The following is a 23,526-nucleotide window of genomic DNA, read 5'->3' as shown; positions in this document are numbered from 1 at the left end:
GAAGAAAAATGTGTCATTCCAGTAGCAAACTGAAACAATACAGTCATAATGACGAGCTGCAATGTCCCCACATCAAAAACATGTATTAATGGTGTTCTTAGCACAGAAACGTAAAAAAAAAAGGAAAAAAAAAAGGTGAGGATGAAAGTGTCTTTTATTTTACATATCAAGAAGTATTTTGCGGAGACTTAACAATATATCTTTATTTTTTCAGCAAAAATATATAAACTCTCCTAAAACAAAATGTACTAAGTTGATGGGAAAAAAAATACATGCTTTATAAAAAAAAAATTACAATAATTGTCAGAAATACTCAAAATTATTTTTTTTTTTATGTTTTTGAAACTCTCACCAAGGCTAAATACATTTAACCAAAAACACACAAAATTGTAATATTGTGAAATATTATTAGGCTACAATTTAAATAAATTTTTTTCTATTTTTAATACATTTTAAAATGTAATATTCCTGTGATGTGGCAAAGCTGAATTTTCAGCATCATTACTCAATTCATCATGTCATGATCCTTCAGAAATCATTCTAATATGCTGATTTGCTGCTCAAGAAACATTTCTTATTATTATCAATACTGAAAAAAGTTACGCTGCTTAATATTTTTGTGGAAACCATGAGTTTTTCTTTTTCGTATTCTCTGATTAATAGAAAGTTCAAAATAACAGCATTTTTAATCAAGTTAATGCATCCTTGCTGAATAAAAGTACAAATTTCTTTCTTTTTAAATCGGACCCTAATAATAATACACTGATTCTTGAGACAATTCTTTTTTTCATAAAAAACCTGTTCCCTTACATTATTCATTAGCTGAGACGTTTGTCTACAAATATATCCATTTCTAATAATGTACTATTAAACGATGAAAACTAACATCTAAAGCATGTTTTTGTAACTTATCTGAAGAATCAGTGAATCATGGTTACAGAGTCCGTTTTGTCTTGTTAAATTAGCACTTACAGAATCAAATGTAAATTATTATAATTTTCACGTGAAACTTATACTACACTCATTGCAAGGAATGTCTTGCTGTTGTAAACTAGCTCCTTAACCAATAATAAGCCACTAATAAACCACCTGTCTGCCTGAGCAAAGAACACACTAGTGACGCATAAACATGAGACACAACAAGTGCTGTACATTTGGCCTAGTTTTATTGTGAATACTAATAATTAAGATGGTTAAAATAGTACATACAAACAACTGGGTACATAGAACTGATACACCAAAAACAGTCATTTTCCCTGTGGAATAGGTTGACGTAAGGATTATCATCTCCGTGTGCAAATGCTAAGGTGTTACATTAGAACTGGCCCGTGGTCCCAATTTCCCAGAATGTTCTCAATGAAACGTCAGTAACTCACTGTAGTTACATCGAGACAGAGATGTGGGGTACTGCCTTAGTTTAGAGTAGGAGATTCCAATGAACCGAGTCTGTTCGCTTTAGTGTCAGTCTCATCCCTTGTCAGGACTTATGAAGTTAGATCAAGCATTCAACGCGCTACAGTGCATTTACACATGATCATTCATTCCCAGGGGATAAGTTTCCAAAATCCAAGACAAGTTGCATGAGTATTTCTATCATCTGTTTTGAAACGGTTATGGAAAAAAGGGGAGGGTTAGAGTGCAGGGTTAATGCCATTCGGGTTCTTCGAGAGCTTAGGAAATGTACGTTTTAAATGGACACATCTGAAATGAGGGTAATGAAAAAGGTAAATTAAAAGTGCATGATGTGGAGTAACATTACTCCTCAACTTCCCATGTGCCCTTTCTACAGAAGCAGCAGCTGCTTTGAACGTTACGCTCTAAAGACAGAGGAGAGCTCTTGTATATACACATCTGCACACAGGCAGAAAATTACATCCTTCTATTAATGTACTGTCAATTAAAACAGCAAAACGACAATCAAAATATAAATAAAATACACTAAAAAACATTTGATCTTTTTTAACACTGAGAAGTGAGCTTAAAGACATTGGGGTGATGGGCCACTGTCAAGACAATGGCAGTGTTTCGCTATATGGTTCTGAAGGAGAGATGCGAGATGACTTCTGTGGGCCTGGACACTCTCTCGCATACACACAGACAGACACATAGTGATGACAAGTTTAAATGATGATGTAACCTCCCCTTTAGGACCTGTTGTGACAAATGCTGGACTATCGGGGACCGTACAACACAAGCATGCTCTCTTTGTGTGTTTTCCTGTATGAAACGTCCAGTTAATTATTACTATAATGAAAATGCCAAATAAATGGTATAACTTAGCGTTTCTCATTACCTTCAGCAAAATGTTCTTATAAAAGAGAAGAGACCAAAAAATCAGAACCGCTCTGTGAGAACACCACCTGTTAGTAGACAACAATCGGCACATCCTGTCATGATCAGAATCAGTTTTTTTATGTAGTGTGTCTTAAAGAAAAGGAGGAGAAGAAAATCTAAGAGATATCTGTGTGTGAGCTGAATGTTCTTTGTTTATGACTGTAAGTGTGTGTGTCGGTATGAAACCACAGAGGTTGAGTCTCTAGGGGTCCTATAAGAGGGCTTTCTCAGGGTAAGGGGTCTGTAGGTTGTCTGCAGTAGCAGGGTGGCTTTGGGAGGTGGGCACGTTGTAGCCATGGTTCTGGGTCATGGTCGCTGGAGCGCCGGGTTGGGTCTGGTAGTACTGAACATCAGCTGGGGCCAGGCTGCCAGGAGAGGGGCTGTAGACTGGAGGCTGGCTCATGTACATATGGGCATCACTGATAAACACATGTGACAAAAACAAATCAGACTTTTATAGAATTATACAAATATAATAATATTAATAATATTTTCAGCAATGTATTGTTACAGATTTTTTAAACGGACAGGAAGTTCAGTCGACTATGGAAAAAAATTGGTATCTATGTTCTTGGCATGACCCAAGGAATCTATTAAGACCAGGGGCCGGTTGCATAAACATAGCCATTATGTTAAGACAGTGTCTTAAGAACTAGTATGACCAACTAGCAGTTAGTTAGGGGTAATCAGTCTTACTGTTCGGTATTAAATTTGAACAATGTACGTTTTTATGTAACTAACTTTTAAAAGTTATGAATATAACATTTTATAGAATAAGCTAATTTAATCAAAAGTTATTAGCATTATTGGAAATTTCTTTATAATTTTTGACCACAAGGTGGCGCTGCCCCAAAACGTTTTGAGTACCGCCAGGGCATGGTGCCGAAGACACATACCGAGTTCCATAACGATACCCCAATGCGTTAGTAAAATAAAACGTCACAATTCAAAATGGCCAACACCCAAAATGGCCGATATGGAAAAATTGGGTATCGTTTCGAATCGGCATGCTGCACTGAATCTAAAGCAGTGGCGATTTCTTTAAGACTGCAAGGGAAGCTCGGCTTCCCCTATAATGTCAAAAAATGAATGGTCAAATATGTACTATTGTATTAACATTTTATTGACTAAAAATGCGTTAGAAAACGTTCATCTCAAAGACGAGTTCGTTCAGAATCAGTTACATACAGCAGGTCGGCTGACTCGATTTCCTTCTCATACATTCCCGTAGCGTCACAGTGCATTTCCCTGTTGAAGCCCAGCTTCCATTGACTTCAATGGGGCTGCTTTGAACTGTTTTTTTCAGTGCTTCGAAACTAGACGGTCATTGGATAAATGCTGCGATTATGTCCCGCCCACGGAAGCTCAGCTTCTCTGGGGGTGAACGGGGAGTGGGCTGGCCTGGACTCCGGGCTTCTGCGTGATGATTGGAGGGTCTGTCGAAAGGCTGCATTTCCTTTTGATTGACAGCGATTTCATACAATAAAAAGTCGCTGATGCTGAAGCTATTCGAGCTCAGTCCCATCGCGGATCTTTAAACTGTTGTCGAAAGACAAACTGCTGCAACCTATTTCTTGGTATTTGCTTGTCGAAATTGCTAGCCAATTTTCATAATACATTTCACACAATTATATATTTATACCTTTATTATATTATTTCTTATTATATGTTTTATATTATTAGTAGTAATAATTTTAAAATAATTATTAAAATAATTAAAAAAACATAGTAGCAGTAGTATTATTATACTTTATTATATTATTTATACCTTTATTATATTATTACATTTATACAATTATATTTCACTCTGCTGGCCATTGAGAGGACACTGGTCAAGTCACTGGAAAAGACGCCTAGTTGGTACGACAGGGTCACAGAGCATTTTCTTGAAAAGGAACGTAGAATTTACGTATAAATAAATGGACAATTTTTATGATGTAGGCCGAAAATGAGCTTCCCCTCTTTGAAAGACCAGCAGCCGCCACTGATCTAAAGAGACCAGTTTTGTGATTTTTTTTGCCAAACTGTTCAGAAGTTATAAGTGAAAAGAACCATTTTTCATATCTCAGATCATGGTTGTCGTAACAGAAACCACGTTTGGTCAGAATACGCTAAAGCGTTACTGAGATATAGCCTCATGTTCATATTGGCATTCTATTTTTCAAATTCGTTCAAACATTTTTTTTAAATGGTTTGACGAATCAACTTGAATTCGATTACGTTTTGTCGGAATTCATTTGGTCTGAAGATGATCTGGTTAAACTTTCGTGAAAATTGGAGCAACGGCCTAGGAGATCGAAAAAGTTTTTTCTGAAAATTGTAAATGACAGAAAAATTGTCATGATGGAAAATTATGTCATATGGTGCAATCAAACTTTCAAAAGTTATTAGCAAAAACATAAGTTAAACATTTTACAGTTGGTGGCGTTAGAGAGGTCGAGTTAGATACTCCAAAACTCAGGCTGTCCTCTATCTGTGTGCCTAATTTCATAACTTTCCTGCTAGCGGTTCTAAGGGCTGCCATAGACTTCCAGAGCAGAAGCAGCAGTGGCATAATAATAATAATAATAATAATAATAAAGGCCAAACAGATACAATAGGTGCTTACGCACCTTCTGCCCTTAGCCCCTAAATATAAGGGGCCAAGTCAAGTCACCTTCATTTATATAGCGCTTTTTACAATACAGATTGTTTCAAAGCAGCTTTACAGTGATAATAGGAAATTAATGCAACAAAGATTGTTTTGGCTGTACAGCAGCTCTAGAAGAAAGTCATTGTTTAGCTTTTTTAATTAAGTTTTTAAATGAAGCATTTCCAATGTAAAAATCATTAGTTAGTAACTTAGGGGGCCACTTGAGGGGATTGAGTTAGAGACTCCACATCTGCTATGGTAACAGTTCAGACTGTCCAAATTTCATAACTTTACCACGCGCGGTTCTATAAGCTGCCATAGACTTAATAGTGGAAGAAGAAGAAGAAGAAGAACACTAACAATTACAATAGGTGCCTACCCACCTTCAGTGCTTGGCTCCTAATAAATAAAAAACTTAAATAATAATGATTTTATAAATGCATTGATACAGATTTTTATTTTTATTATTGTAAATTTAAAAACAATGACAACAACAATAATAATATATTTTTATCAATGCATTGATACAGCCTTTTTTATTATTGTAAATGTAATAACAGCAACAAAATAAAAATTATATTACCATCCTCATCATAAATGCATTGATAAAGCCTTTTATGTTTTTATTTCTTTAAATACTAATAACTTCAAAATATTAAAAAATTCTTATATTTGTGAAATATAATAAATTGTGATTACCTGGGAGGCTGCCCAGCCATTGGTGTTCCGGTTTGGTTCATTGCAGAGAGCTGCTCCATTGGAACATTGTATCCCGGTACTGATGTGCTGCCCATTGCATACTGCCCTCCAGTGGACTGGCCAGAGTACACCTGAAAACAAAACACAGAGACTTTCTCTAATATACCATTGCCAAAACAATCAACAACAAGCAGCCATCATAACAAATTATATTTAGCATTAAACCATATCAAACTTATAATATACACACTTTAATCATTTGACAGATTCTCACCTGCTGGGAACCGTTTGGGGTCTGCTGCATGTAGTACTGCTGGCTCTGTAGTTTAGCATACATAGTGTATACTGGGTCTTCATTCATTAGCTTAGCATAGAGAGACAGTGCTTCCATGACCTTCACGTTCAGGTCGGACAGCTCTGAGTGTTTTCTGAAAGCATGACACATTTCCTACATGTGAGATCTATGGGGAATGACGTGCACATTGGTTTCAATGGATTTCATTTGCTACAAATAATTGGAGGTTTGTTTATACGCTTTGCTAGATATATGGAAGGATGGATGCTTTTTTATTTAAATTAGTTTTTAGATGGGAATACCTGTCAATGTCCTCCAACTTCTGATCAATGAGAGGACCCATCTGGTTGCAAGCAGCTGATTGTGGGAGGGGGAACAAATTTGAATCAATGTGCTCTACAACATAGATCCAATGTACTCTGTCAGAGCATACAGATATGGTTTTAGACTCACCCTCCAACTGCAGGAGTTCACAGGAGTCCGACTGGTCGTCTGTTGGGTCTGCGCTCTGGATCATCTGAAGCAACTGGTCCATTTTCTCCTGCAGAACATTCAAAGACATTCAAACCATGACACTTCTGTTCTATGAGAGCAGAACACAGTTCTCCAACAAGAGTATTTGACATCTTTGAAAGGAAATAGTGAATAGTGGATCATTCATTTCACTGTCCAATTTCATGTGTCTATGGTTGTGAGGGGTGTGTATGAAGCCAAATGCTGTGAGATATATGCAGCCTCACCTCATCAATGTAGACAGGCTCTGGCTCCGGTTCAATCGTCTCTACCTGGACGTCTTCACTGAACTGCACAGTCTTCTTCTCTGTTTTCACTAAGGACAGAGAAATATTAAAGATGAAATAATGTAATGTATTAAGCAGAAAACCAAAACCCAGAGGATATTAGCTTGTGTTAATGAACGTCAGTCGGCTATGAAGCACCTGCCGTTTACTTCCGTTTTATTTATTTTAAAACTTCCGTTTACCGTTCACTGATTCCCCCTTCTTCCCTGCGCCATGAACTTTGTTACATTTATATTAAAAAGCATTTTAAATAGCACATTAAAATAAAACACTTAATAATAATACCTAAAGAGGTAGGGCCTAATCTTTAAATTTTTCTGTCTCGTCTTCTGTCCAAACATACCGTGCCATCTTTCAAGAATCATCAACTTTTATGTACACCAGGTGACAAAAATTACCATTGCAGTTTTGTGAAATATTCCTTTTTCGAACTGCCTGAAAAACCACCTCATGCTAGCGTAAAAACATTTTTGCAATAGATTGTAGTTTTCGCAAAATTGACGTTTACATTTTGGGCATTTTTGTTATTGACATTTACATTGGGCATGATTTAAATTCGCAATTTAAATTAATTTTTTTATTTAAATCTGGAAATAAACATTTTAAAATTAAAAAAGATTCTGCACTATTTCTAGGTCCTCAAAACAAGCATTTTGTGACATTGATCATGTGAACTCCAGTGTACAGAGTACAGACAGTCAGATGTTCTTCCAGTGGAGCTCAAGATTCTCTTTTGATCATTCTCAAATCATGCGGGAGAACATGATCATCAGATTTTACACAAAAGCTCAAATGCTGCTGCCAATAAAGCAAGAGCCATATACAAAGTAATGACAATTATGAGAAAAGAAAGAAAAAAATATACTTAAAAACTCCCTAGTGGTCTCTACCTTTTGGACCCCACTGTAGTTCTCTGTTTCATTGTATTGGAATACTGAATGTTTAATATACGCAACTGTTCAAAAGTTTGGGGTCGGTAAGATTTGTTTGATTTTTTTTTAAGACTCTTATGCTCACCGAAGCTACATTTATTTGAAGAAACACCAATAAACATTTCTTACTTTTATCTATACTTAAAACAGTTTTGCAGCTTAATATTTATGTGGAAACCTTGATCCCTTTTTTGTTTGTCGGGCTTCTTTGGTGAATAGAAAGTTCAAAAGAACAGCATTTATTTGAAATAGAAATCTTCTGTTACATTATAAATGTCTTTTGATCAATGTAATGCATCCTTGCTGAAAAGGAAATATTGTGTTCACAATTGAAGGGCTGCAAAAGAGTAGATGTGAAAGCTTTACTCACTCATCTCAGGCTCTGCTGTCAGGTCTGCTGTGACGAAGTTTGACGGAAAAAGCCCAACACCCTGGTACGTCTCGCCCTTCCACCAGTTAGGGTCACTGTGATAGAGAAGAGATGCTTAAGCCCCCTCCCACCAAGTTTCATTTAAAAACAACAACTCATTGGCTGTGTTTAGAATCAGTCACTCCATCTCTACAGAGCGCTGAATGAACAAATTACCAGTGAATAATACAAAAGCCCTATTCGGACGGGGCTTGTTTTCTAATCACCCAACATCTTTGATTTGATGCATAGATTTGGACGGGACTAACATGTTAGCCCTGGGAATTTTACTGATGTTGTGTGAAAAAGACACAGAAATGGCAGATTTGGACAGGATTAAAATCCATAAAATTAAGTCTGTGTAATGCGAATTTTTCCCATATAAAAAAAAAAACTAGTCCCATCCAAATAGGGCTAAAGGGAATGATTTCAAACACAGCCTGAACCATCCATTGTGACCATCAATGAACACCTGTCATCCATGATGGTGATGATCTCGCCTGATTTAAAGGTGAGCTCATTGTCCTCGGCTGCCTCAAAGTCATAGATGGCCCTGACCTTTCTGCCCTCAGTCTTGTGAGAGGTGAGGAGGCTGCTGGTGCTCGGGTAGAGGCCAGACAGAGAGACCTGAGGCTGCTGCCGCTGGTCCTTCAGAGACAGTTCGATCGCTGAGAAAGAGAGACACAGACACAGAGATTACCTCTCTTTCTTCAAGGAAATTCATTGCTGACTTCAGCATTATGGATTTGTGCCCACCTTTAGCAAGGTCTTCTTCTTCCTTCTTGTTTGTTGATGTTGCAGGGTCTTTAGCTACCAATGCAGGACTGGCTTTAGCTTGTTCTGCTGCCTGAACAAATAAAGTTAAACATCTCATTACTAAACACTTTCTCTGCCATTGATGGAAATTTCCGTCATTTGTAACACAACATTTCTTGCGACTGATGGACATTTCCGGCTTTCTGTGATTTCACTGTTATACGGTAGGGAGCGCTATAAGGCATCTTCTAAAAGAGTACAGAATCTCCTGATCAAAACACATGTGAAGAAGACGCAGAAACAAGCGATATCATATGTTATGTAAATATGTAAAATAATGCAGTCATCAACATTAAACAGCATATAATTCAAAACTGCCTAACGTTACTGAATGAAATGTTGACCAGACAAGCTATAGGACTGTGAAGCTTTGGGTCTCCATCTACTCCATCTATGTTTTGATCATCGTTCTGAATCCCACCCAGATGTAGTATTTGACACAAATGGGATTTTCTCAGCTTTTTGATCAAAATGTTGTGTTGTCAAGTGTTGATAAAAAAGGAATGCACGTTTTTTTTCTTTTGTTTAAAAGCAGAGGGTCTGTTCTTTCTTTTGATATATATATATATAGCATATTCAAATATTCATACAACAAAATATTCTGGGGACCATGAAACTTGTGAAAATGATCACAAATGCTAGCAGTGGCATAGCAATGTTTTTCAAAAACGCTGGTGGGGAAAGAGTTAAACATTAACCATGCACATATTTTCTTGTGTTAAATCTAAATACTAATTCACATAAAGTCTGCAAATATATATATGCACACACACCGATCAAAAGTTTGGGGTTGTGATATTTTTTTTGTTTTTGAAAGAAGTCTAATATACTCACCAAGACTGCATTCAGAGTAAAAAAAATAAAAAACGTAATGCTGTGAAATATTATTACAAATGAAAATTATTTCATTTTAGTCAAATTTATTTTAGTCTAATTTATTCCTGTGATGATAAAGCAGATTTATTTTAGCAGCCAGCACTCCAGTCTTCAGAGTGTCACATGATCCTTCATAAATGTACATTTATTCATTAAACACAGGCAATAAACAGGAGAAGTGCTACTAATACAAAGTGTCAGACATTGTTCAGATTCAGAATAGTAAAAGCTACAACAAAGACGGATTAAGAAATAGTGAAAGCACTGACTTTTTTTTCAGCAGGATGAAATCATTCTAATATGCTGATTTGCTGCTCAAGAAACTTCTCATTATAGTCAATGTTGAAAACAGTTATTATACAGTTATAATATTTTTGTGAAAAAAACAACAACAAAAAAAAACAGGATGCTTTGATTAACATAAAAGAACAGCATTTATTTGAGATAGAAATCTTTTGTAACATTATTAATGTATTTTCTGTCACTTACGATCATTTAATGCATCTTTGCTGAATAAAGGTATTATTTTCTTTAAAAAATACAATTTAAAAACATCTTACTGACCCCAAACCTTTGACCGGTATTTCCTGTAATATCGGGTTAAGCATGCTTTTTTTTTGTGCTGAAGATTCAGATTTTCCCTTTAAACTGAAACTGCCCTCCTGTCCTGACACACATTCAATTCCCTACATGCTTGTATAACAAGTAACTACCGCATTTCACAGAATCCAGTGAACTGGCAGATCCTGGTAGAACTGCTCACCTGAGAGCCCACCGCAGGGAAGATGACGCCCTGTTCTCTGAGGTTCTTGATCATGGCCGATATGAGGCTGAGCTGGGGGTCATTACGGAAATCCTCAGCCCATTCCACCATGAGAGCCTTCAGCTTCTCACACACTTTTGGGTGTCCCTTGAAAAGAAAGGTCAAAGCATCAGCCTTATGCTCCTGGACAAAACAATGAAGCATAGTAGTTCTACAAACAAAAGTACGCACCTTATTTAGCACGTTGCTAACTTCACTAGCAAATTCCCTGGAGCAGACCTCTAAATGGAATATTTTTCCACAGTTTGACACGCATGCACCAAGTAGCTATGGAAGAGAAAACACTTATTTCATTTCAACAGTTCATTAATGGCCTCTGATGTCTGCATACTCGAGATGGACCCGTGCTTCCTGCGCATCCACTAGAAAGCATTAAGAATTGTTTGCCTTACCGTCAACGCTTGCATGGCAACATGGGGATCCTTGTGATTCACTCTCCTCATTATAGATCGCAGGCATTCTTTAGGCCTTCAGAAGTAGAGCAATAACATTAAACCTGTTAAACACCCATTCATCAAAAAGACACTCTCAAAATCATTCTGAACGCTTGTTCACTAACCCAGTGCGAGACTGTCCGATCTTGTCACAAATGTCCAGAATGAGGCCCCAGTCCTCAGCTGTGTTCATCTCACATGTTGCTTTCTCTGCAAAACAATAGTTACTCGAATATTTATCCCTCATATTGACAAAGGTTTCCTGTGATTCCACAGATTAAACAGCATAACGTTTATATATATATTCATATTGAATAAAAGTGTATCTATCTGTAAAAGGCCCCAGGTTGTTCAAGCAAAATCGAAGAACTGATGACGCCCTTTTCGAACGAAATCAGGCCAAGACGAAGTTTGTTTTGAGTTTGTTTCGGGAATTCGAAGCCGTAGAACACCGTAGAACTATCATTGGTCCGTGGTGATTACGTAATGATAAGGTGTGCGAGGAGGATCCGCCTTCTTTGACGTGGAAATATTCTCCAGTTCAATCCGTCAGACTTCAACGAGTAACAACATGAACACTCTTTCTAATTGAAAGAGACACTGACACTGTTCTTCATGTTTGATACTGTTTAAAAGCAACATCACATTGCTATGATCAGATGGTGCTTACTTCTGTTTTATCATCACTGTCATATTAGTTTTCTGCACATATTTACATATTCATTTAAAGGCCGCTCTCAGCAGTGTGGGTGGCGTCGGATGTTCGCTAACAGTATACCGCTGGTTGAGTATTTCGAACTTCTTTTTACTCCAAAGCGAAGAACGAAAAAGAACTTTGCTTGAGTTTATCGGGGCTTTTACACCTCATTAAATAAACCAGACTCAGAAATTAACCAGTTTTTGAGACAAAAATGCAACCGAAAGGGAAAAATCACCCTTTTATGAATTATATTATTATGTTATAAGTTCTATTATATTTGTAACTATACACTACCTTTGAAAATTTGGGGGTGTAAGATTTTTTTTATGTTTTTGAAAGTCTCTTATGCTGAAGGCTGCATTTATTTGAAATATCTATTTATTCCAGTGATGACAAAGCTGAATTTTCAGCATCATTACTCCAGGCTTCAGTGTCACATGATCCTTCAGAAATCATTTTAATATGCTTTTCTGGTGCTCAAGAAACATTTCTTAGTATCATCAATGTTGAAAATTGCTTATTTTTGTAAAAATATGACTTTTTTGTCAGGATTCTTTGAATAACAATTAAATAGAACAGCATTTATTAAAAACAAATCTTTTTAACATTCTTAAAATTATTTAGGCCTATTACAATTTCAATTTAATACATCTTTGATGAATAAAAGTATTAATTTCCTTCAAAAAAAAAATCTTACTGACTGAACTTTTGAATGGTAGTTTATGATATCTGTTTGTATTTACATGACATTTAAGAATGCGGCTTTCAAAAATCTCCATGTTAATTGTTATAATATGTTACAAATAATTTTTTACAGCAACTTTTGTATTTGATGTGGATTTGATTTGATAAAATTATAACAGCCATAATTTCCATTGTAAATCAAAAAAGTCCAATGCAAATCAATTCCGGCAGGCAGCAAACATTCCCCTTAAAACAAAAAAGGTTAATGTATGACACTTACAGAAAGCAGAAGGTTAACTATAGTGACCTACATTTGTTGTGAGATTCTGTTGATCAATCTAGCAAAGTGTCAAATAGAGGACAAAGGTTAACTTACACAAAAACACACCTTCCATGGTCAGTATCTGCGATTTGGTACAGAGATAACTTACCACTACAAAACACAATAAACAAAACCGACCAGGATATTAATTCTATATAATACAGTCTTATACCATCAAACCGCCCCAGAACACCAGTCACTGCCAAAATATGACATTTCCCACATCACCATGATTTTATCTGCAATGTTTGATCAACTCATATGTGATTGTATTAACTAACGTTAACCTACAAGTGCATGAACTAAATACTAAATATAAACGCGTTTATATTACATCAACACATTCTGGCTTTAACGGGGGTCCAAGCAAAACTATCATCAACAGGCTCATAATACAGTGATAATATACACAATAAAACACTGAAATCTTATTAAAAGCCTATTATAAAGGATACAGTCATGCAGTAGGAACAGCATCATTTATCAAAACAAACACGGATAATAACATATAAGAGGTGCAGAAGGGGGCATTTGCAGCGTCACCGTATGAACCGTTAGCTCGAGTCAGTCGGTGTTGAATTAAACCATTAAGTGTGAGATGGCTCAAATCATTTGAAGTAAACTGCCAAGCGCCTGTTTTTACTCAATTGTGCACTGTCAGTGCCATAAAAACAGAGAAAATTAGATCTGCTCGCTAACAATCATAGCTTCTTCAGCTAACGTTACAAACTTGACTAGCCATCAGGCTAATAACAATATCTAGCTGTGAGACTGTTGTCATTAATGCCCAGGTTAATAGTGTCAAGGTAAAACCGCTGGTGGGAAGTATTTAATCACCGGAATGCCATTGCGAAAAAAACACACAAATATTTAAAGGGAATTCGAAAGGAAACAGAAAGCCGGTGGGTTGCCATGAACAACAAAAGACAGAGATGAGGTCCCGTTAGCTCGCCTGCTAACTGCATGACAAACTTACCAACATCTTGATCAAAGGGATTTGACGTGAAGAGAGGCATGGCCGAGATATACACACAACGAAATCTAAGCTCGATCCTCTTCTTGTTCGTCTCCCTGTCAGCACTTGTTTAAACGTGAATTAATAAACATAATCAAATAGAAACTACAGTCAGTGTTGCTGATGGGATCCCCTCCTCAGTCTCTTACTCAGTCTCGCAGCAGTGCATTCTGGGTAATAGAGGTGTCGCTGGAGTGCACTGCACATAGCCTACTACTACATAGACAAACAGTTTGGCATGTCCAAATAAATATGAGCGGGATTAGATGTAACGTTACTGTACGACATGTATGTTATTCGACACTGGAATTTGTTAATCGGATCGTGTAAATGATGAATTAGTGAAGGTTATGGAAAATACAGCTGATAAATCATATGACTTAATCACATGGTAGACTGTCTGACTCAGCAGCAGTCACGAGATAATATAAACTTTTTTTTTTTTGTCTTATTAGACACATTTGTGATTGGGGAGACCGTGTAAAAAGGACAATAATAAATGTGTTTTCTCTAACAACAATGACTTTATATGTTGGTTTCAAAGAGGATAATTCATACGTTACAATATCATCATATTTTTTATATGACTTTTAGGTAAACAAGTAAACACATACATTCGACAACGGGATTTTCCATAAATATGTTTTATCAAAAAATGTAACATTTAAATATATACATTTATGCTCACCAAGGCTGCATTTATTCGATTAAAACAGTATTATTGTATTATTTAATATATTTTAAAAAGGCTGAATTTCACACACACACACACACACACACACACACACACACACACACACACACACACACACACACACACACACACACACACACACACACACACACACACACACACACACACTATGTCTTATGGACTTTCCATTACCATAGACTTAATAATTTTCATACTGTACAAACTGTATATCCCCTAACCCTAAAAACAACCCTCACAGAAAACTCTCACATACAATTTTCTGCATTTATACAGGGGATGCAATGAAACTGAAACACCAAGTTTTAGACCACAACAAGTTATTAATATGGTGTAGGGCCTCCCTTTGCGCCCAATACAGAATCAATTCATCTTGGGAATGACAGATACAAGTACTGCACAGTGACCAGAGGGATTTTGAGCCATTCTTCTTCCAGAACAGTGTCCAGGTCACTATGCGATGCTGGTGGTGGAGGAAAACGTTTTCTGACTTGATCCTCCAAAATACTCCAAAGTGGCTCTAAATATTTAGATCTGGTGACTGTGCAGGCCATGGGAGATGTTCAACTTCACTTTTATGTTCATTAAACCATTCTTGTCGCAAGTCTTGCTGTGTGTATCATGCTGTCCTGGAGGGCCACTGTCCTGCAGAGTTTAGCTCCAACCCTAATTAAACACACCTGAACAAGGCAATCAATGTTTTCAGGATTACCAGATAGATACAGGCAGGTGAGTTTTTATCAGGGCTGAAGCTAAACTCTGCAGGACAGTGGCCCTCCAGGACCGGAGTTGCCTATCCCTGCTCTACAGTGTACAATATTTGAACGATCAGGTGCACATGGTCCTCCAGAATGATTCTGTAGTCTTTAGCAGTGATGCGCCCATCAATCACAGTAGGGAATGCCATGATGTGGGACAGTGAAGGTGGACTCATCAGAGAACAATACATGTTCCACATTGTCCACAGGGCAAGATTAGCACTGTTGGCACCATTGAAACCGACATTTGGCATTGGCCAAACCAAACCAAAATTAGCCCGACCATTAATATTGACTCTGTGGAGCTGCCGACAAACAGTCTTGATGGAAACGGGAGAGTCGAGGTGTGCATTTAATTCTGCAGTGAGTTGGGCAGCTGTGGTTTTATGTTTTTTGGATACCATCTGGGTTAGCTGGACATCCCTTTCAGACAGCTTCCTCTTGCGTCGACAGTTACTCCTGTTGGATGTGGTTTGTCCTAGCTATCGATACACCACAAATACTTGCTGTCCTGATCACAGATGAGCCAGCGAGATGACCACACCAAATTCTGTCCTCTTATTTGTTCTGCTCTACTTATGGAATGTAAAATCAGTGAAGATTGGCCACACAATAGAAACTATATACACACACACACACACACACAAACACTGGCAGACAAGGCAATACAGGAAATGAATACATTCCACATTCAGACATAAATAATAAGGATAATAAAAATGTCAACATAGAGCATTTTGAAAAATACCAACTATATTTTATTTCAGATAAAAACATGGTCTTTCATGATGATTACACACATGTACATGTATTCAAATACACAACTATTTTATACATAGCTACTGCATAATCAAATATTTGAAGCGTTAAAGATTTATTCACAAAATCACATCAATAATGTCCAAGACTTAAGAACTAAAACTCTGGTGTGAACAAATTTTGGATTATAGTCATTACAACATATCAACATATTAATTTGTAGCTTTATGGTTGGCTGTTCAAAGCTTTATTTTAATTAAAGCAGCTACAAAGCTTTATTGTATTGCACTGGAGTAATGTGGCATCAGCTTTGTTAATGACACAGGTAAAACAGGTATTTACAGTCATGTGATTACAATACATTACAGCTTTTTCACTTATCTAAACATTAACATAACTGGTGATCAGTGTATTTAAAATAGTTTGCAGTCTTGACTTGCTCGTGATTGTCAATGACATTTACTTTTGTGTCCATCCTGTATGCTGCTCACTGGGCAAAGCGAACGTTCGTGCTTTGTGAGAGGATACTGTGACAGAAGTCTTCTGAACTGTCTCTGTGATTGTTATATCCAATACTCTCTGTTCTTTCATAACACTCATGCTATAAAACTGGAACTTTGGCTGTGAATAATGGAGAAAATACCTCAATGAATTATATGAACTCAAGCACACCATGCAGATAACACATTTCAACAAAAAGAAGCTAAAAAAATATATGCAGGAAACAAGAATCGGAACTTACATTCATTAGTTCGTTCACAAATGACACCAATGCGTTCTGTGCAGAAAAAGTCGTTCCAACTGCCCTCGTGTATTAAACCTGCACAGTCTTCCCCCGCTTCATGACCATGGCTCCAGTTATCAGGCTGCCCAGGTTTCCATTTCCTTTCAATTAAAATCAGACGTGACTAATGCGGAATGTCTCCTAACACTGTAATCTCCCCTCTATATTACTGTGAATCCTCACTGGATACACATTACATTATGTATTATGTACACTTATACACTGGAGTAATAATAATAGTTCATGGGTATTTTATTTCTTGCATTGTTATCTACTCACGTATAGTTGGGCAGGCTCCCATCCACCCATCTCCAGATGTTTTCCTCTGCACTGTCTGTGAGGCCCAGCCAAAAGTAGCCCTTTCCAGAAATCTGCCTCTTTATCCATAGCTGTGATAGATAATAAAGAGTGCATTGTGTAACACAAATTTATAGAGTGATATTAGGTCTAAAACTCAAGAGTAATATAGGTAATGCTGTTTAATTAAGACGCATTACATATTCAAGAATAGTATCCAAGATTTACCTGCTCATCTTCATCATTGATAATCAGCATAGATGAACTCTTGTTGTTGCAACTTTCCTTCGTTTCATCAAAGTTCAGAATTTCTGGTAGAGCTGAGAAGTAGTAACATTTGTCTCTGAAGCTCTTCCACTGAGGTGGGCAACCTTAGATAAAAAAAAAAAAAAAAAAATACATCAGAAATATTGTTAAAAAAGTAGCACTTATGAGAAATACACACTGGATATGTACTGTATAATTCAAGTCTTCAAGTTCAAGTGCATCGGTATATAGCATGTGCTATAATCTATATGTGCGATGCATCTTTAGTTTTTCATGTTTTTGTACTGTCCCTATACAAACATTTAAAAAAAAGTAACACCAGTTACATACTAAAGCGTGGTTAGTGGAATTAACAACTTTTAAAGTGCCCCAATTTTGCTATTTTAAAGGTTCCAAATTTTGTTTTGGAGGTCTCCAACATTAGGTTTACAAACATTTTAATTTTCACCTCTTGCACATCACCTCTTTCTCACAGTGTCTGAAACGGTTCGACCAAGGATCCAGTCTCTCTAAACCCCTCCTTTCTAAAAGCCTACTCTGATTGGTCAGATGGCCCAGTCTGTTGTGATTGGTCTACCGCTCACAGCGCAAGTTGGAAACGAAACGCCTATTGCCATATCTGAATTTCAGCACTGGAAGCTTCCTCAGCGCTTGAAACACAGTAACAATGGTGTCGGGTTTTACCCATAGACTGTAAAAGGTTTTACCGTATCAATTCCAGCATGAGTCCTCATCCTTTTGAAGTGCATGAAAAGTTGCAAAAAGGATTTGCAGCGTTGAAAATAGCATCTTCTCAATATGTCGACAAAACGAACCAAACTCTTCCAGGCCTCAGCTACAACTACAATGTTTGAGGGCGGGTCAATGTAGAGCAGTCAATAAAGCAGCCAATGAGGACCAAAGGCTGGCATTATGCAAATATGTTACATTTTTATGTAGGTTTGTAACAGGAAGTGAGACTGGAATTGCTGACAACTTGTTTCAACAGTTCAGAATCGATTATTTCTTTTATGAGACAATAACTAAATTTGATCTTTAAAATTTAGTTTACATTTAGTAAAAGCTATATTACACACTACATGAAATGTAATATTTAAAACACTTTAACTTATATACAAATAAACAAAATACATCTCAGAGTACAAATGCCAAATATTTTGAGATCCTTATTTTCCTATCAAAACTATCCACATTACATAAAATCGGAATTAGTTATTCTGTATAAACCGTAAACGGAGAAAGAGAACATAAGAAAAGCTTGTACCTGGTGTACTTGTTGGGGGCGGCGCTACCTGCCGGTTGACAAAGCCTTGTGGATCTACTGGGTGCACAACTACTGGTGCAGGAAGTCCTGGTAATCCAGGAGGTCCAGGTGGGCCAATGGGGCCAACGGGTCCACGGGCGCCTTCCAGTCCTGCAGGCCCAGCTGGCCCTCTGAGTCCCTGGGGCCCCTGTGGCCCAGGAAGACCTGGCTGACCATCTCTTCCAGGCAGACCAGGTATACCGGGGTCACCTTTCTCTCCGGAAGGCCCTGCCCTGCCCCCTGATCCTCGTGAACCCTTTGACCCAGGGCTTCCTCTTGAACCAGGTGGCCCTTTCAACCCTGGCACACCAGGAGGCCCCGCTGGACCCTTTTCTCCTTTAGGCCCAGCAATACCAGGTCCTCCTTTTTCACCACTTTCACCTTTCTGGCCAGCTTTGCCAGGCAGTCCCTGGGACCCTTTGTCTCCCCGAGGACCTCTTGGACCAGGAGGACCTAAAATGAATGACAAAAAAAGTATCTTCTACTTCACTCGCCTCCAGTGGATCTGTTTATTAATATCCAAACCTGAATGAAATACACTGACTTGACTTGACTTGAGAACATAAACTCACCAACAGCAGTGCAGGGAACAATACTCGACAAGAGACAATAGAAACATGAGGGCTATTTATACACAAAGACAAATAACTTTATAACAAGGACCTAATGAGAACATGACACGTAGACAAGGGAACCAATCAGAACAAGACACATGAACGGCGAAAGCACATGACAGGATCACATGAGGGGAAAAGGGAATCACATGACAAACAGGAAGCAGGAAACATGACTAAGGCAAAAATACAAATTAAAAGACATGAAAACGAAAACGAACCAAAACCCAAACCAACGTGACAGTGCTGCTGTTGCGGCTGGTCATGCAAAAGTTTTTGCTTTGTTTCTGTTTGATATAGTTGTAAAGCTGGTATTCTTGCTGATATTTTGGTATATAACTCCTCCTCGAACTTCCCGCTGCCCTGTATCTTGCTCTGAACACATTTCAAGCAGCAGGATTTTGAATCGCAGACAGGTCCAGATATTTAGCATGCCAAATATCTCATGGGCGTCTTTGATAATGTGCACTGCATGATTGACACTAACGTGAGCGAGCACAGATTTGCCTCCGATATTGGGCATTTGTCTGCAATTTCGCAAAATCTGTTGGCGAGTGAAAATTGGGGCTAAAATCGTGCAGTGTGAACTCGACATAATGTAGTTAACTAATGGAACCTTATTGTAAAGTGTTATCTATATTTTTAAAATAAAATAATCTTTTAAAATAATTTATACAGGCTACATGATCCTGTTTTCTGAATTCAGATTTATTATTACACCATTAATTAGCTCGCCTTAATCACCTCAAATCAAATCAAATCAAATCTGTAGCTCCTCAAAATTTGTACTACAAGAATTTCTTTAAGCTTTTGATTTGAATATTTAGTGATAAATATATATATATTATTTTTCGTCATTTATTTTAGTAAATCATTTTTCATTGTTTCATTGTTGTGCTTGTTTTTTTGTTTTGTTTACAAAAACAATTCAGCTGTTTCAGCAATTTAATTCTTCAACATGACAATGTATTTGAAAAATGCTGTAAAGCAGTCGACAATTTATGGCACGTGGAGAAATAATCTCAGAAGTGTGCACCTCCGGTCACATAAATATTTTGTCGGGTCTGCGCGCTAACGTGCGTTATAATCTCACTGTTTAATAGTATTTATAGATCCTCCTAACTTAATAAAACAGGCAATGTGACTATGATGAAAGATTACCTCGAAATTTACGAAATTTATCCCTCCCCCATGCCAATGTTGGCAGACGTGCCATAGGTTGCCGACCCCAGCTGTAATATTTTTTATAATAATAATAATAAAATATAAAAAGGAATTATTCAATTGTGTATAACAAAACATTGTATTAAATAGTCATTATTTGATAGCCTCGGCTCTTACCCTGAAGGATAGTGAAGTTTGTGATGAGCTGCGAGTGTTTGCTGTCGACCAGTTTCATTTCCTCCATGACTATAGAGAGGCTGCTGACCTCTTTGTCGAGCCTGGCAGCGAGTTCCTCCTGCTGGGCTTTGAGCTCTGTGCTGTCTGCCTTAGTTTCTGCCACACTGTTGTTGAGCCCCAGCAGCAGGTCCGAGTGCTGGGTCACCGTCTCGGCGCAGGTGCGCAGGCCATTCAGGTCCATGCTGATCGCTCCGAGCAGCTGCGTGGCGAAGCTAACATTCCCTGTAATGCGGTCCATTTCCCCCTCGTTGCGGTCAAGATGTGCCTCTAGAGCATCAAACTTCATGGAAGTGGCATTGTCGTGGTCTCGCTGCTGGTCCATGAGCTCACGCAGGCTCTGGTCGTGGCCGTCGGTGATGGCCGAGGCATTCTGCACCTGCTCTGAAAGCGAGTTCAGCTGAGAGGTCACGTCCTCCAGAGAGTCACTGTTAGAGCGAGTCAGTGCAGAATTATTAGCAGCTAAGGCCTGAAGGTTTAGCACCTTCTCCCTCAGCCAGTCGCCATCCGCTTTGGTCTGCCTAGCCACCTGCTGAAGGCTCTGATAGTCATTCTTAAGCTTCTGGACAGCCTGGCTAGTGTCCTCCACTGACCTCTGGAGGGTGCTGAGGAGGCTCCTCTGCTGGGTCTGGGTGAAGTTCAGAGTGCTGATGCTGTGAGTGGTTCGTCCCTGTTCATCTGCCTGCACCTGAAGATTCGTCTGGAGCTGCACAGTGTCAGTCTTTAGTCTGTCAATCACACCGCTGTATAAGTTTAAGGTGCGGTTTACTTTGTTGATGACGTTGACGTTGCTCTCCAGCAGATCTCGCAGTGAGAGGTGTCCGCTCTGCATGTCCTCGCCGGCTAGCTGTAGGTCATCGAGAACAGCTCTGTTGCTTGAAGCCTTCATGGCAACGTCACTGAGTTGCTTCTGCAAGGTCTGAATTTCCAACTTGAATGAGAGGAGTTCACTGGTGGCGTTCTCTGACTTCTCTCCCGTCTGATCATCTGCACATCAAATATAGAAGTTCATGAAGTGAAAATAAAAAATGGATTCAGAGCAACTGAGCCAATGACGAATAAGAGAGTCCATTATAAATATTTAATGATTAATTGAATGCAATATTTAATGGCTGTTCTTTATTAATTTTAATGACTTTTAACCAAGTAAAAAGTAAAATATATATTTAAAATATTTATATATTTTATTTTTATTTTTTTTACAAATATTTTTCAAGACAATTGTTTTACACATATCATGAATTATTAATTAATTGAAATCGCACATTATATAATACAACCTGTACTAACCTTGCCTTGACATAAAAAGGTCTCACCGCATGACTATAAGCAGTGAAGCAGAATTGTTAAATAATAATAATAATAATAATGTATTACAGTAAACTACTTTTATTTTTAGGATATTTAGAAATCCTTTTATTTAAGGATTTATTTTTAACTATGTCATTCTGATAAGGCTTTTTCTTCATTATGATAGTGTATCATCGTTTTTGACGTAATGCCACTAAATATAATATACATTTTATCTCAAATATACATTTTAATTCAGAAATTCAAAACATGCTCATCAGAGAAAATGTCTATTCAAATAATTGAATATGTGAAAAAAATTAATAGATAGGACAGAAATGTTGCTAGTTATATGATATTAATAGGGACACACCTTCAGGTCTACTTACCAAGTTTCTTGAGATCTGTCTCTACAGCCATGATTCTCCCTCCATAATTCTCCATACCTTCTGTTACATTATCCATCCTTTGGACCACTGTGGGACACACATTACAGATGCCAGTCAAACCTTGTCTGTACTATGTACAAGTATACTATAAATCCTGAAGGATGCACTTTTAATAAAGAGTCAAGAGGCTGCTTGAGATTCATCTCTGAAATTTCCTTCAAAATGCTGATCATTTTGACCTGTGGACATGATTCAACAATTTTTACTTTCAGTGCACATGCATACAAATACAACATAAATTCCACACATACAGTCATGCAGGAAATACATGACACTTCATTTCCTCTGGAATTTGGAATGGATCCTGAGGAGTCTTTATCTGAGCATCTCCTGAGCTTTTGTGGTAATTCCCAGCAGTCTTGCTAGCACCACTTTAGATATTCAAGGACAGATTTTGGTCTCATCCCTGCTTTGTAAAATAATGAAATCCCAGTTTAAGATGCCCAAGGGCTAAAATGTTATTATAACCTGCCATAACCATGACTAGGCCATTTATGTACTTATGTACAATGTTGTAAACATCTTACGTTAGTCTTGATTCTAGAGTTCTAGTGTTCACATGCACCACTAGAGGGCGCTTTCACTATGCATTCTGGTTGATTCTTTTAGTAAGTGGTATATGATTAAAATACCAACTGTCACATTCATCTTTTTCTTTGGAACGGTCAGAACACGATCTTACAGTCTATTATGACAAAGTCCTGGTATGGCTTCAAAGCCCCCTCTTGATTCCAGTGTTTATCCCATTGAATATCTCCCTGGCGGTCAAACATGAATGAAAAAATAAAGTCATAATCTTTGCTCTCTAGTGTATTTACTATCACTGTTTCAACTCGTGTGACCTCTCGTGTTTCATTCAGACATGCAGCACTCAGCAATTCACTGACAGCAAACTCAAACACATCAAAGATCTAGGGTGTTAGCATTCCTGACTGTGCTTGTGTAACCAAACACAAAAAAAATATATGCTGTAGGGGAAAAACAAAACATGGAGGTCCATTTCAAAGGCTTGTTGGTCATTTTCACACTGGGAGTCTGTCAGCGTGGGGTCAACACTGCCAGTTCCTCCTCTCAGTCTCCTGCCCTCCTTCTCTGTCCCACTCTCCTTTCTTTCTGGTTTAAGC

At 37.8% G+C, this 23,526-nt stretch overlaps 2 protein-coding genes across 2 annotated transcripts in view; both read right to left on the bottom strand.

Moving 5' to 3' along the window:
• Positions 1–1,149: 1,149 nt before the first annotated feature.
• stam (signal transducing adaptor molecule (SH3 domain and ITAM motif) 1) lies at positions 1,150–14,052 on the bottom strand. Its single transcript, XM_082172796.1, has 14 exons — positions 13,733–14,052; positions 11,176–11,260; positions 11,009–11,084; positions 10,788–10,883; positions 10,557–10,703; positions 8,858–8,948; positions 8,574–8,769; positions 8,063–8,157; positions 6,701–6,789; positions 6,414–6,501; positions 6,263–6,317; positions 5,940–6,093; positions 5,666–5,796; positions 1,150–2,753 (listed from the first exon to the last, which is right to left on the bottom strand). Exons 1-14 carry the CDS (start codon positions 13,770–13,772, stop codon positions 2,546–2,548), a joined length of 1,551 nt encoding a protein of 516 aa, XP_082028922.1. The 5' UTR covers positions 13,773–14,052; the 3' UTR covers positions 1,150–2,545.
• A 1,924-nt stretch (positions 14,053–15,976) lies between these two features.
• The window catches only part of colec12 (collectin sub-family member 12), a 31,124-nt gene continuing 23,574 nt past the window's right edge, over positions 15,977–23,526 (bottom strand). Inside the window, exons 4-10 of the mRNA XM_082172555.1 lie at positions 22,343–22,429; positions 20,607–21,650; positions 18,613–19,104; positions 17,310–17,452; positions 17,064–17,173; positions 16,743–16,885; positions 15,977–16,621 (exon numbers count right to left, since the gene is read on the bottom strand). Of these exons, the coding sequence (XP_082028681.1) occupies positions 16,602–16,621; positions 16,743–16,885; positions 17,064–17,173; positions 17,310–17,452; positions 18,613–19,104; positions 20,607–21,650; positions 22,343–22,429 (2,039 nt within the window). The 3' untranslated portion in view covers positions 15,977–16,601. The remainder of the gene's footprint in view (positions 16,622–16,742; positions 16,886–17,063; positions 17,174–17,309; positions 17,453–18,612; positions 19,105–20,606; positions 21,651–22,342; positions 22,430–23,526) is intronic.

The sequence above is a fragment of the Leuciscus leuciscus genome (genome assembly GCF_965113295.1).
Source record: "Leuciscus leuciscus genome assembly, chromosome: 6".
Classification (NCBI taxonomy): domain Eukaryota; kingdom Metazoa; phylum Chordata; class Actinopteri; order Cypriniformes; family Leuciscidae; genus Leuciscus; species Leuciscus leuciscus.
The sequence above is the reverse complement of the archived record's forward strand: the minus strand, read 5'-3'. Positions and strand labels throughout refer to the sequence as shown.

Coding starts and splice junctions, on each gene's coding strand:
- stam (XM_082172796.1), bottom strand. CDS start 13,772: ATGCCTCTCTTCACGTCAAATCCCTTTGATCAAGATGTTG. Junction 11,085..11,175: donor ATCGGACAGTCTCGCACTGG/GTTAGTGAACAA, acceptor CTACTTCTGAAG/GCCTAAAGAATGCCTGCGAT. Junction 6,318..6,413: donor TGAACTCCTGCAGTTGGAGG/GTGAGTCTAAAA, acceptor TCCCACAATCAG/CTGCTTGCAACCAGATGGGT.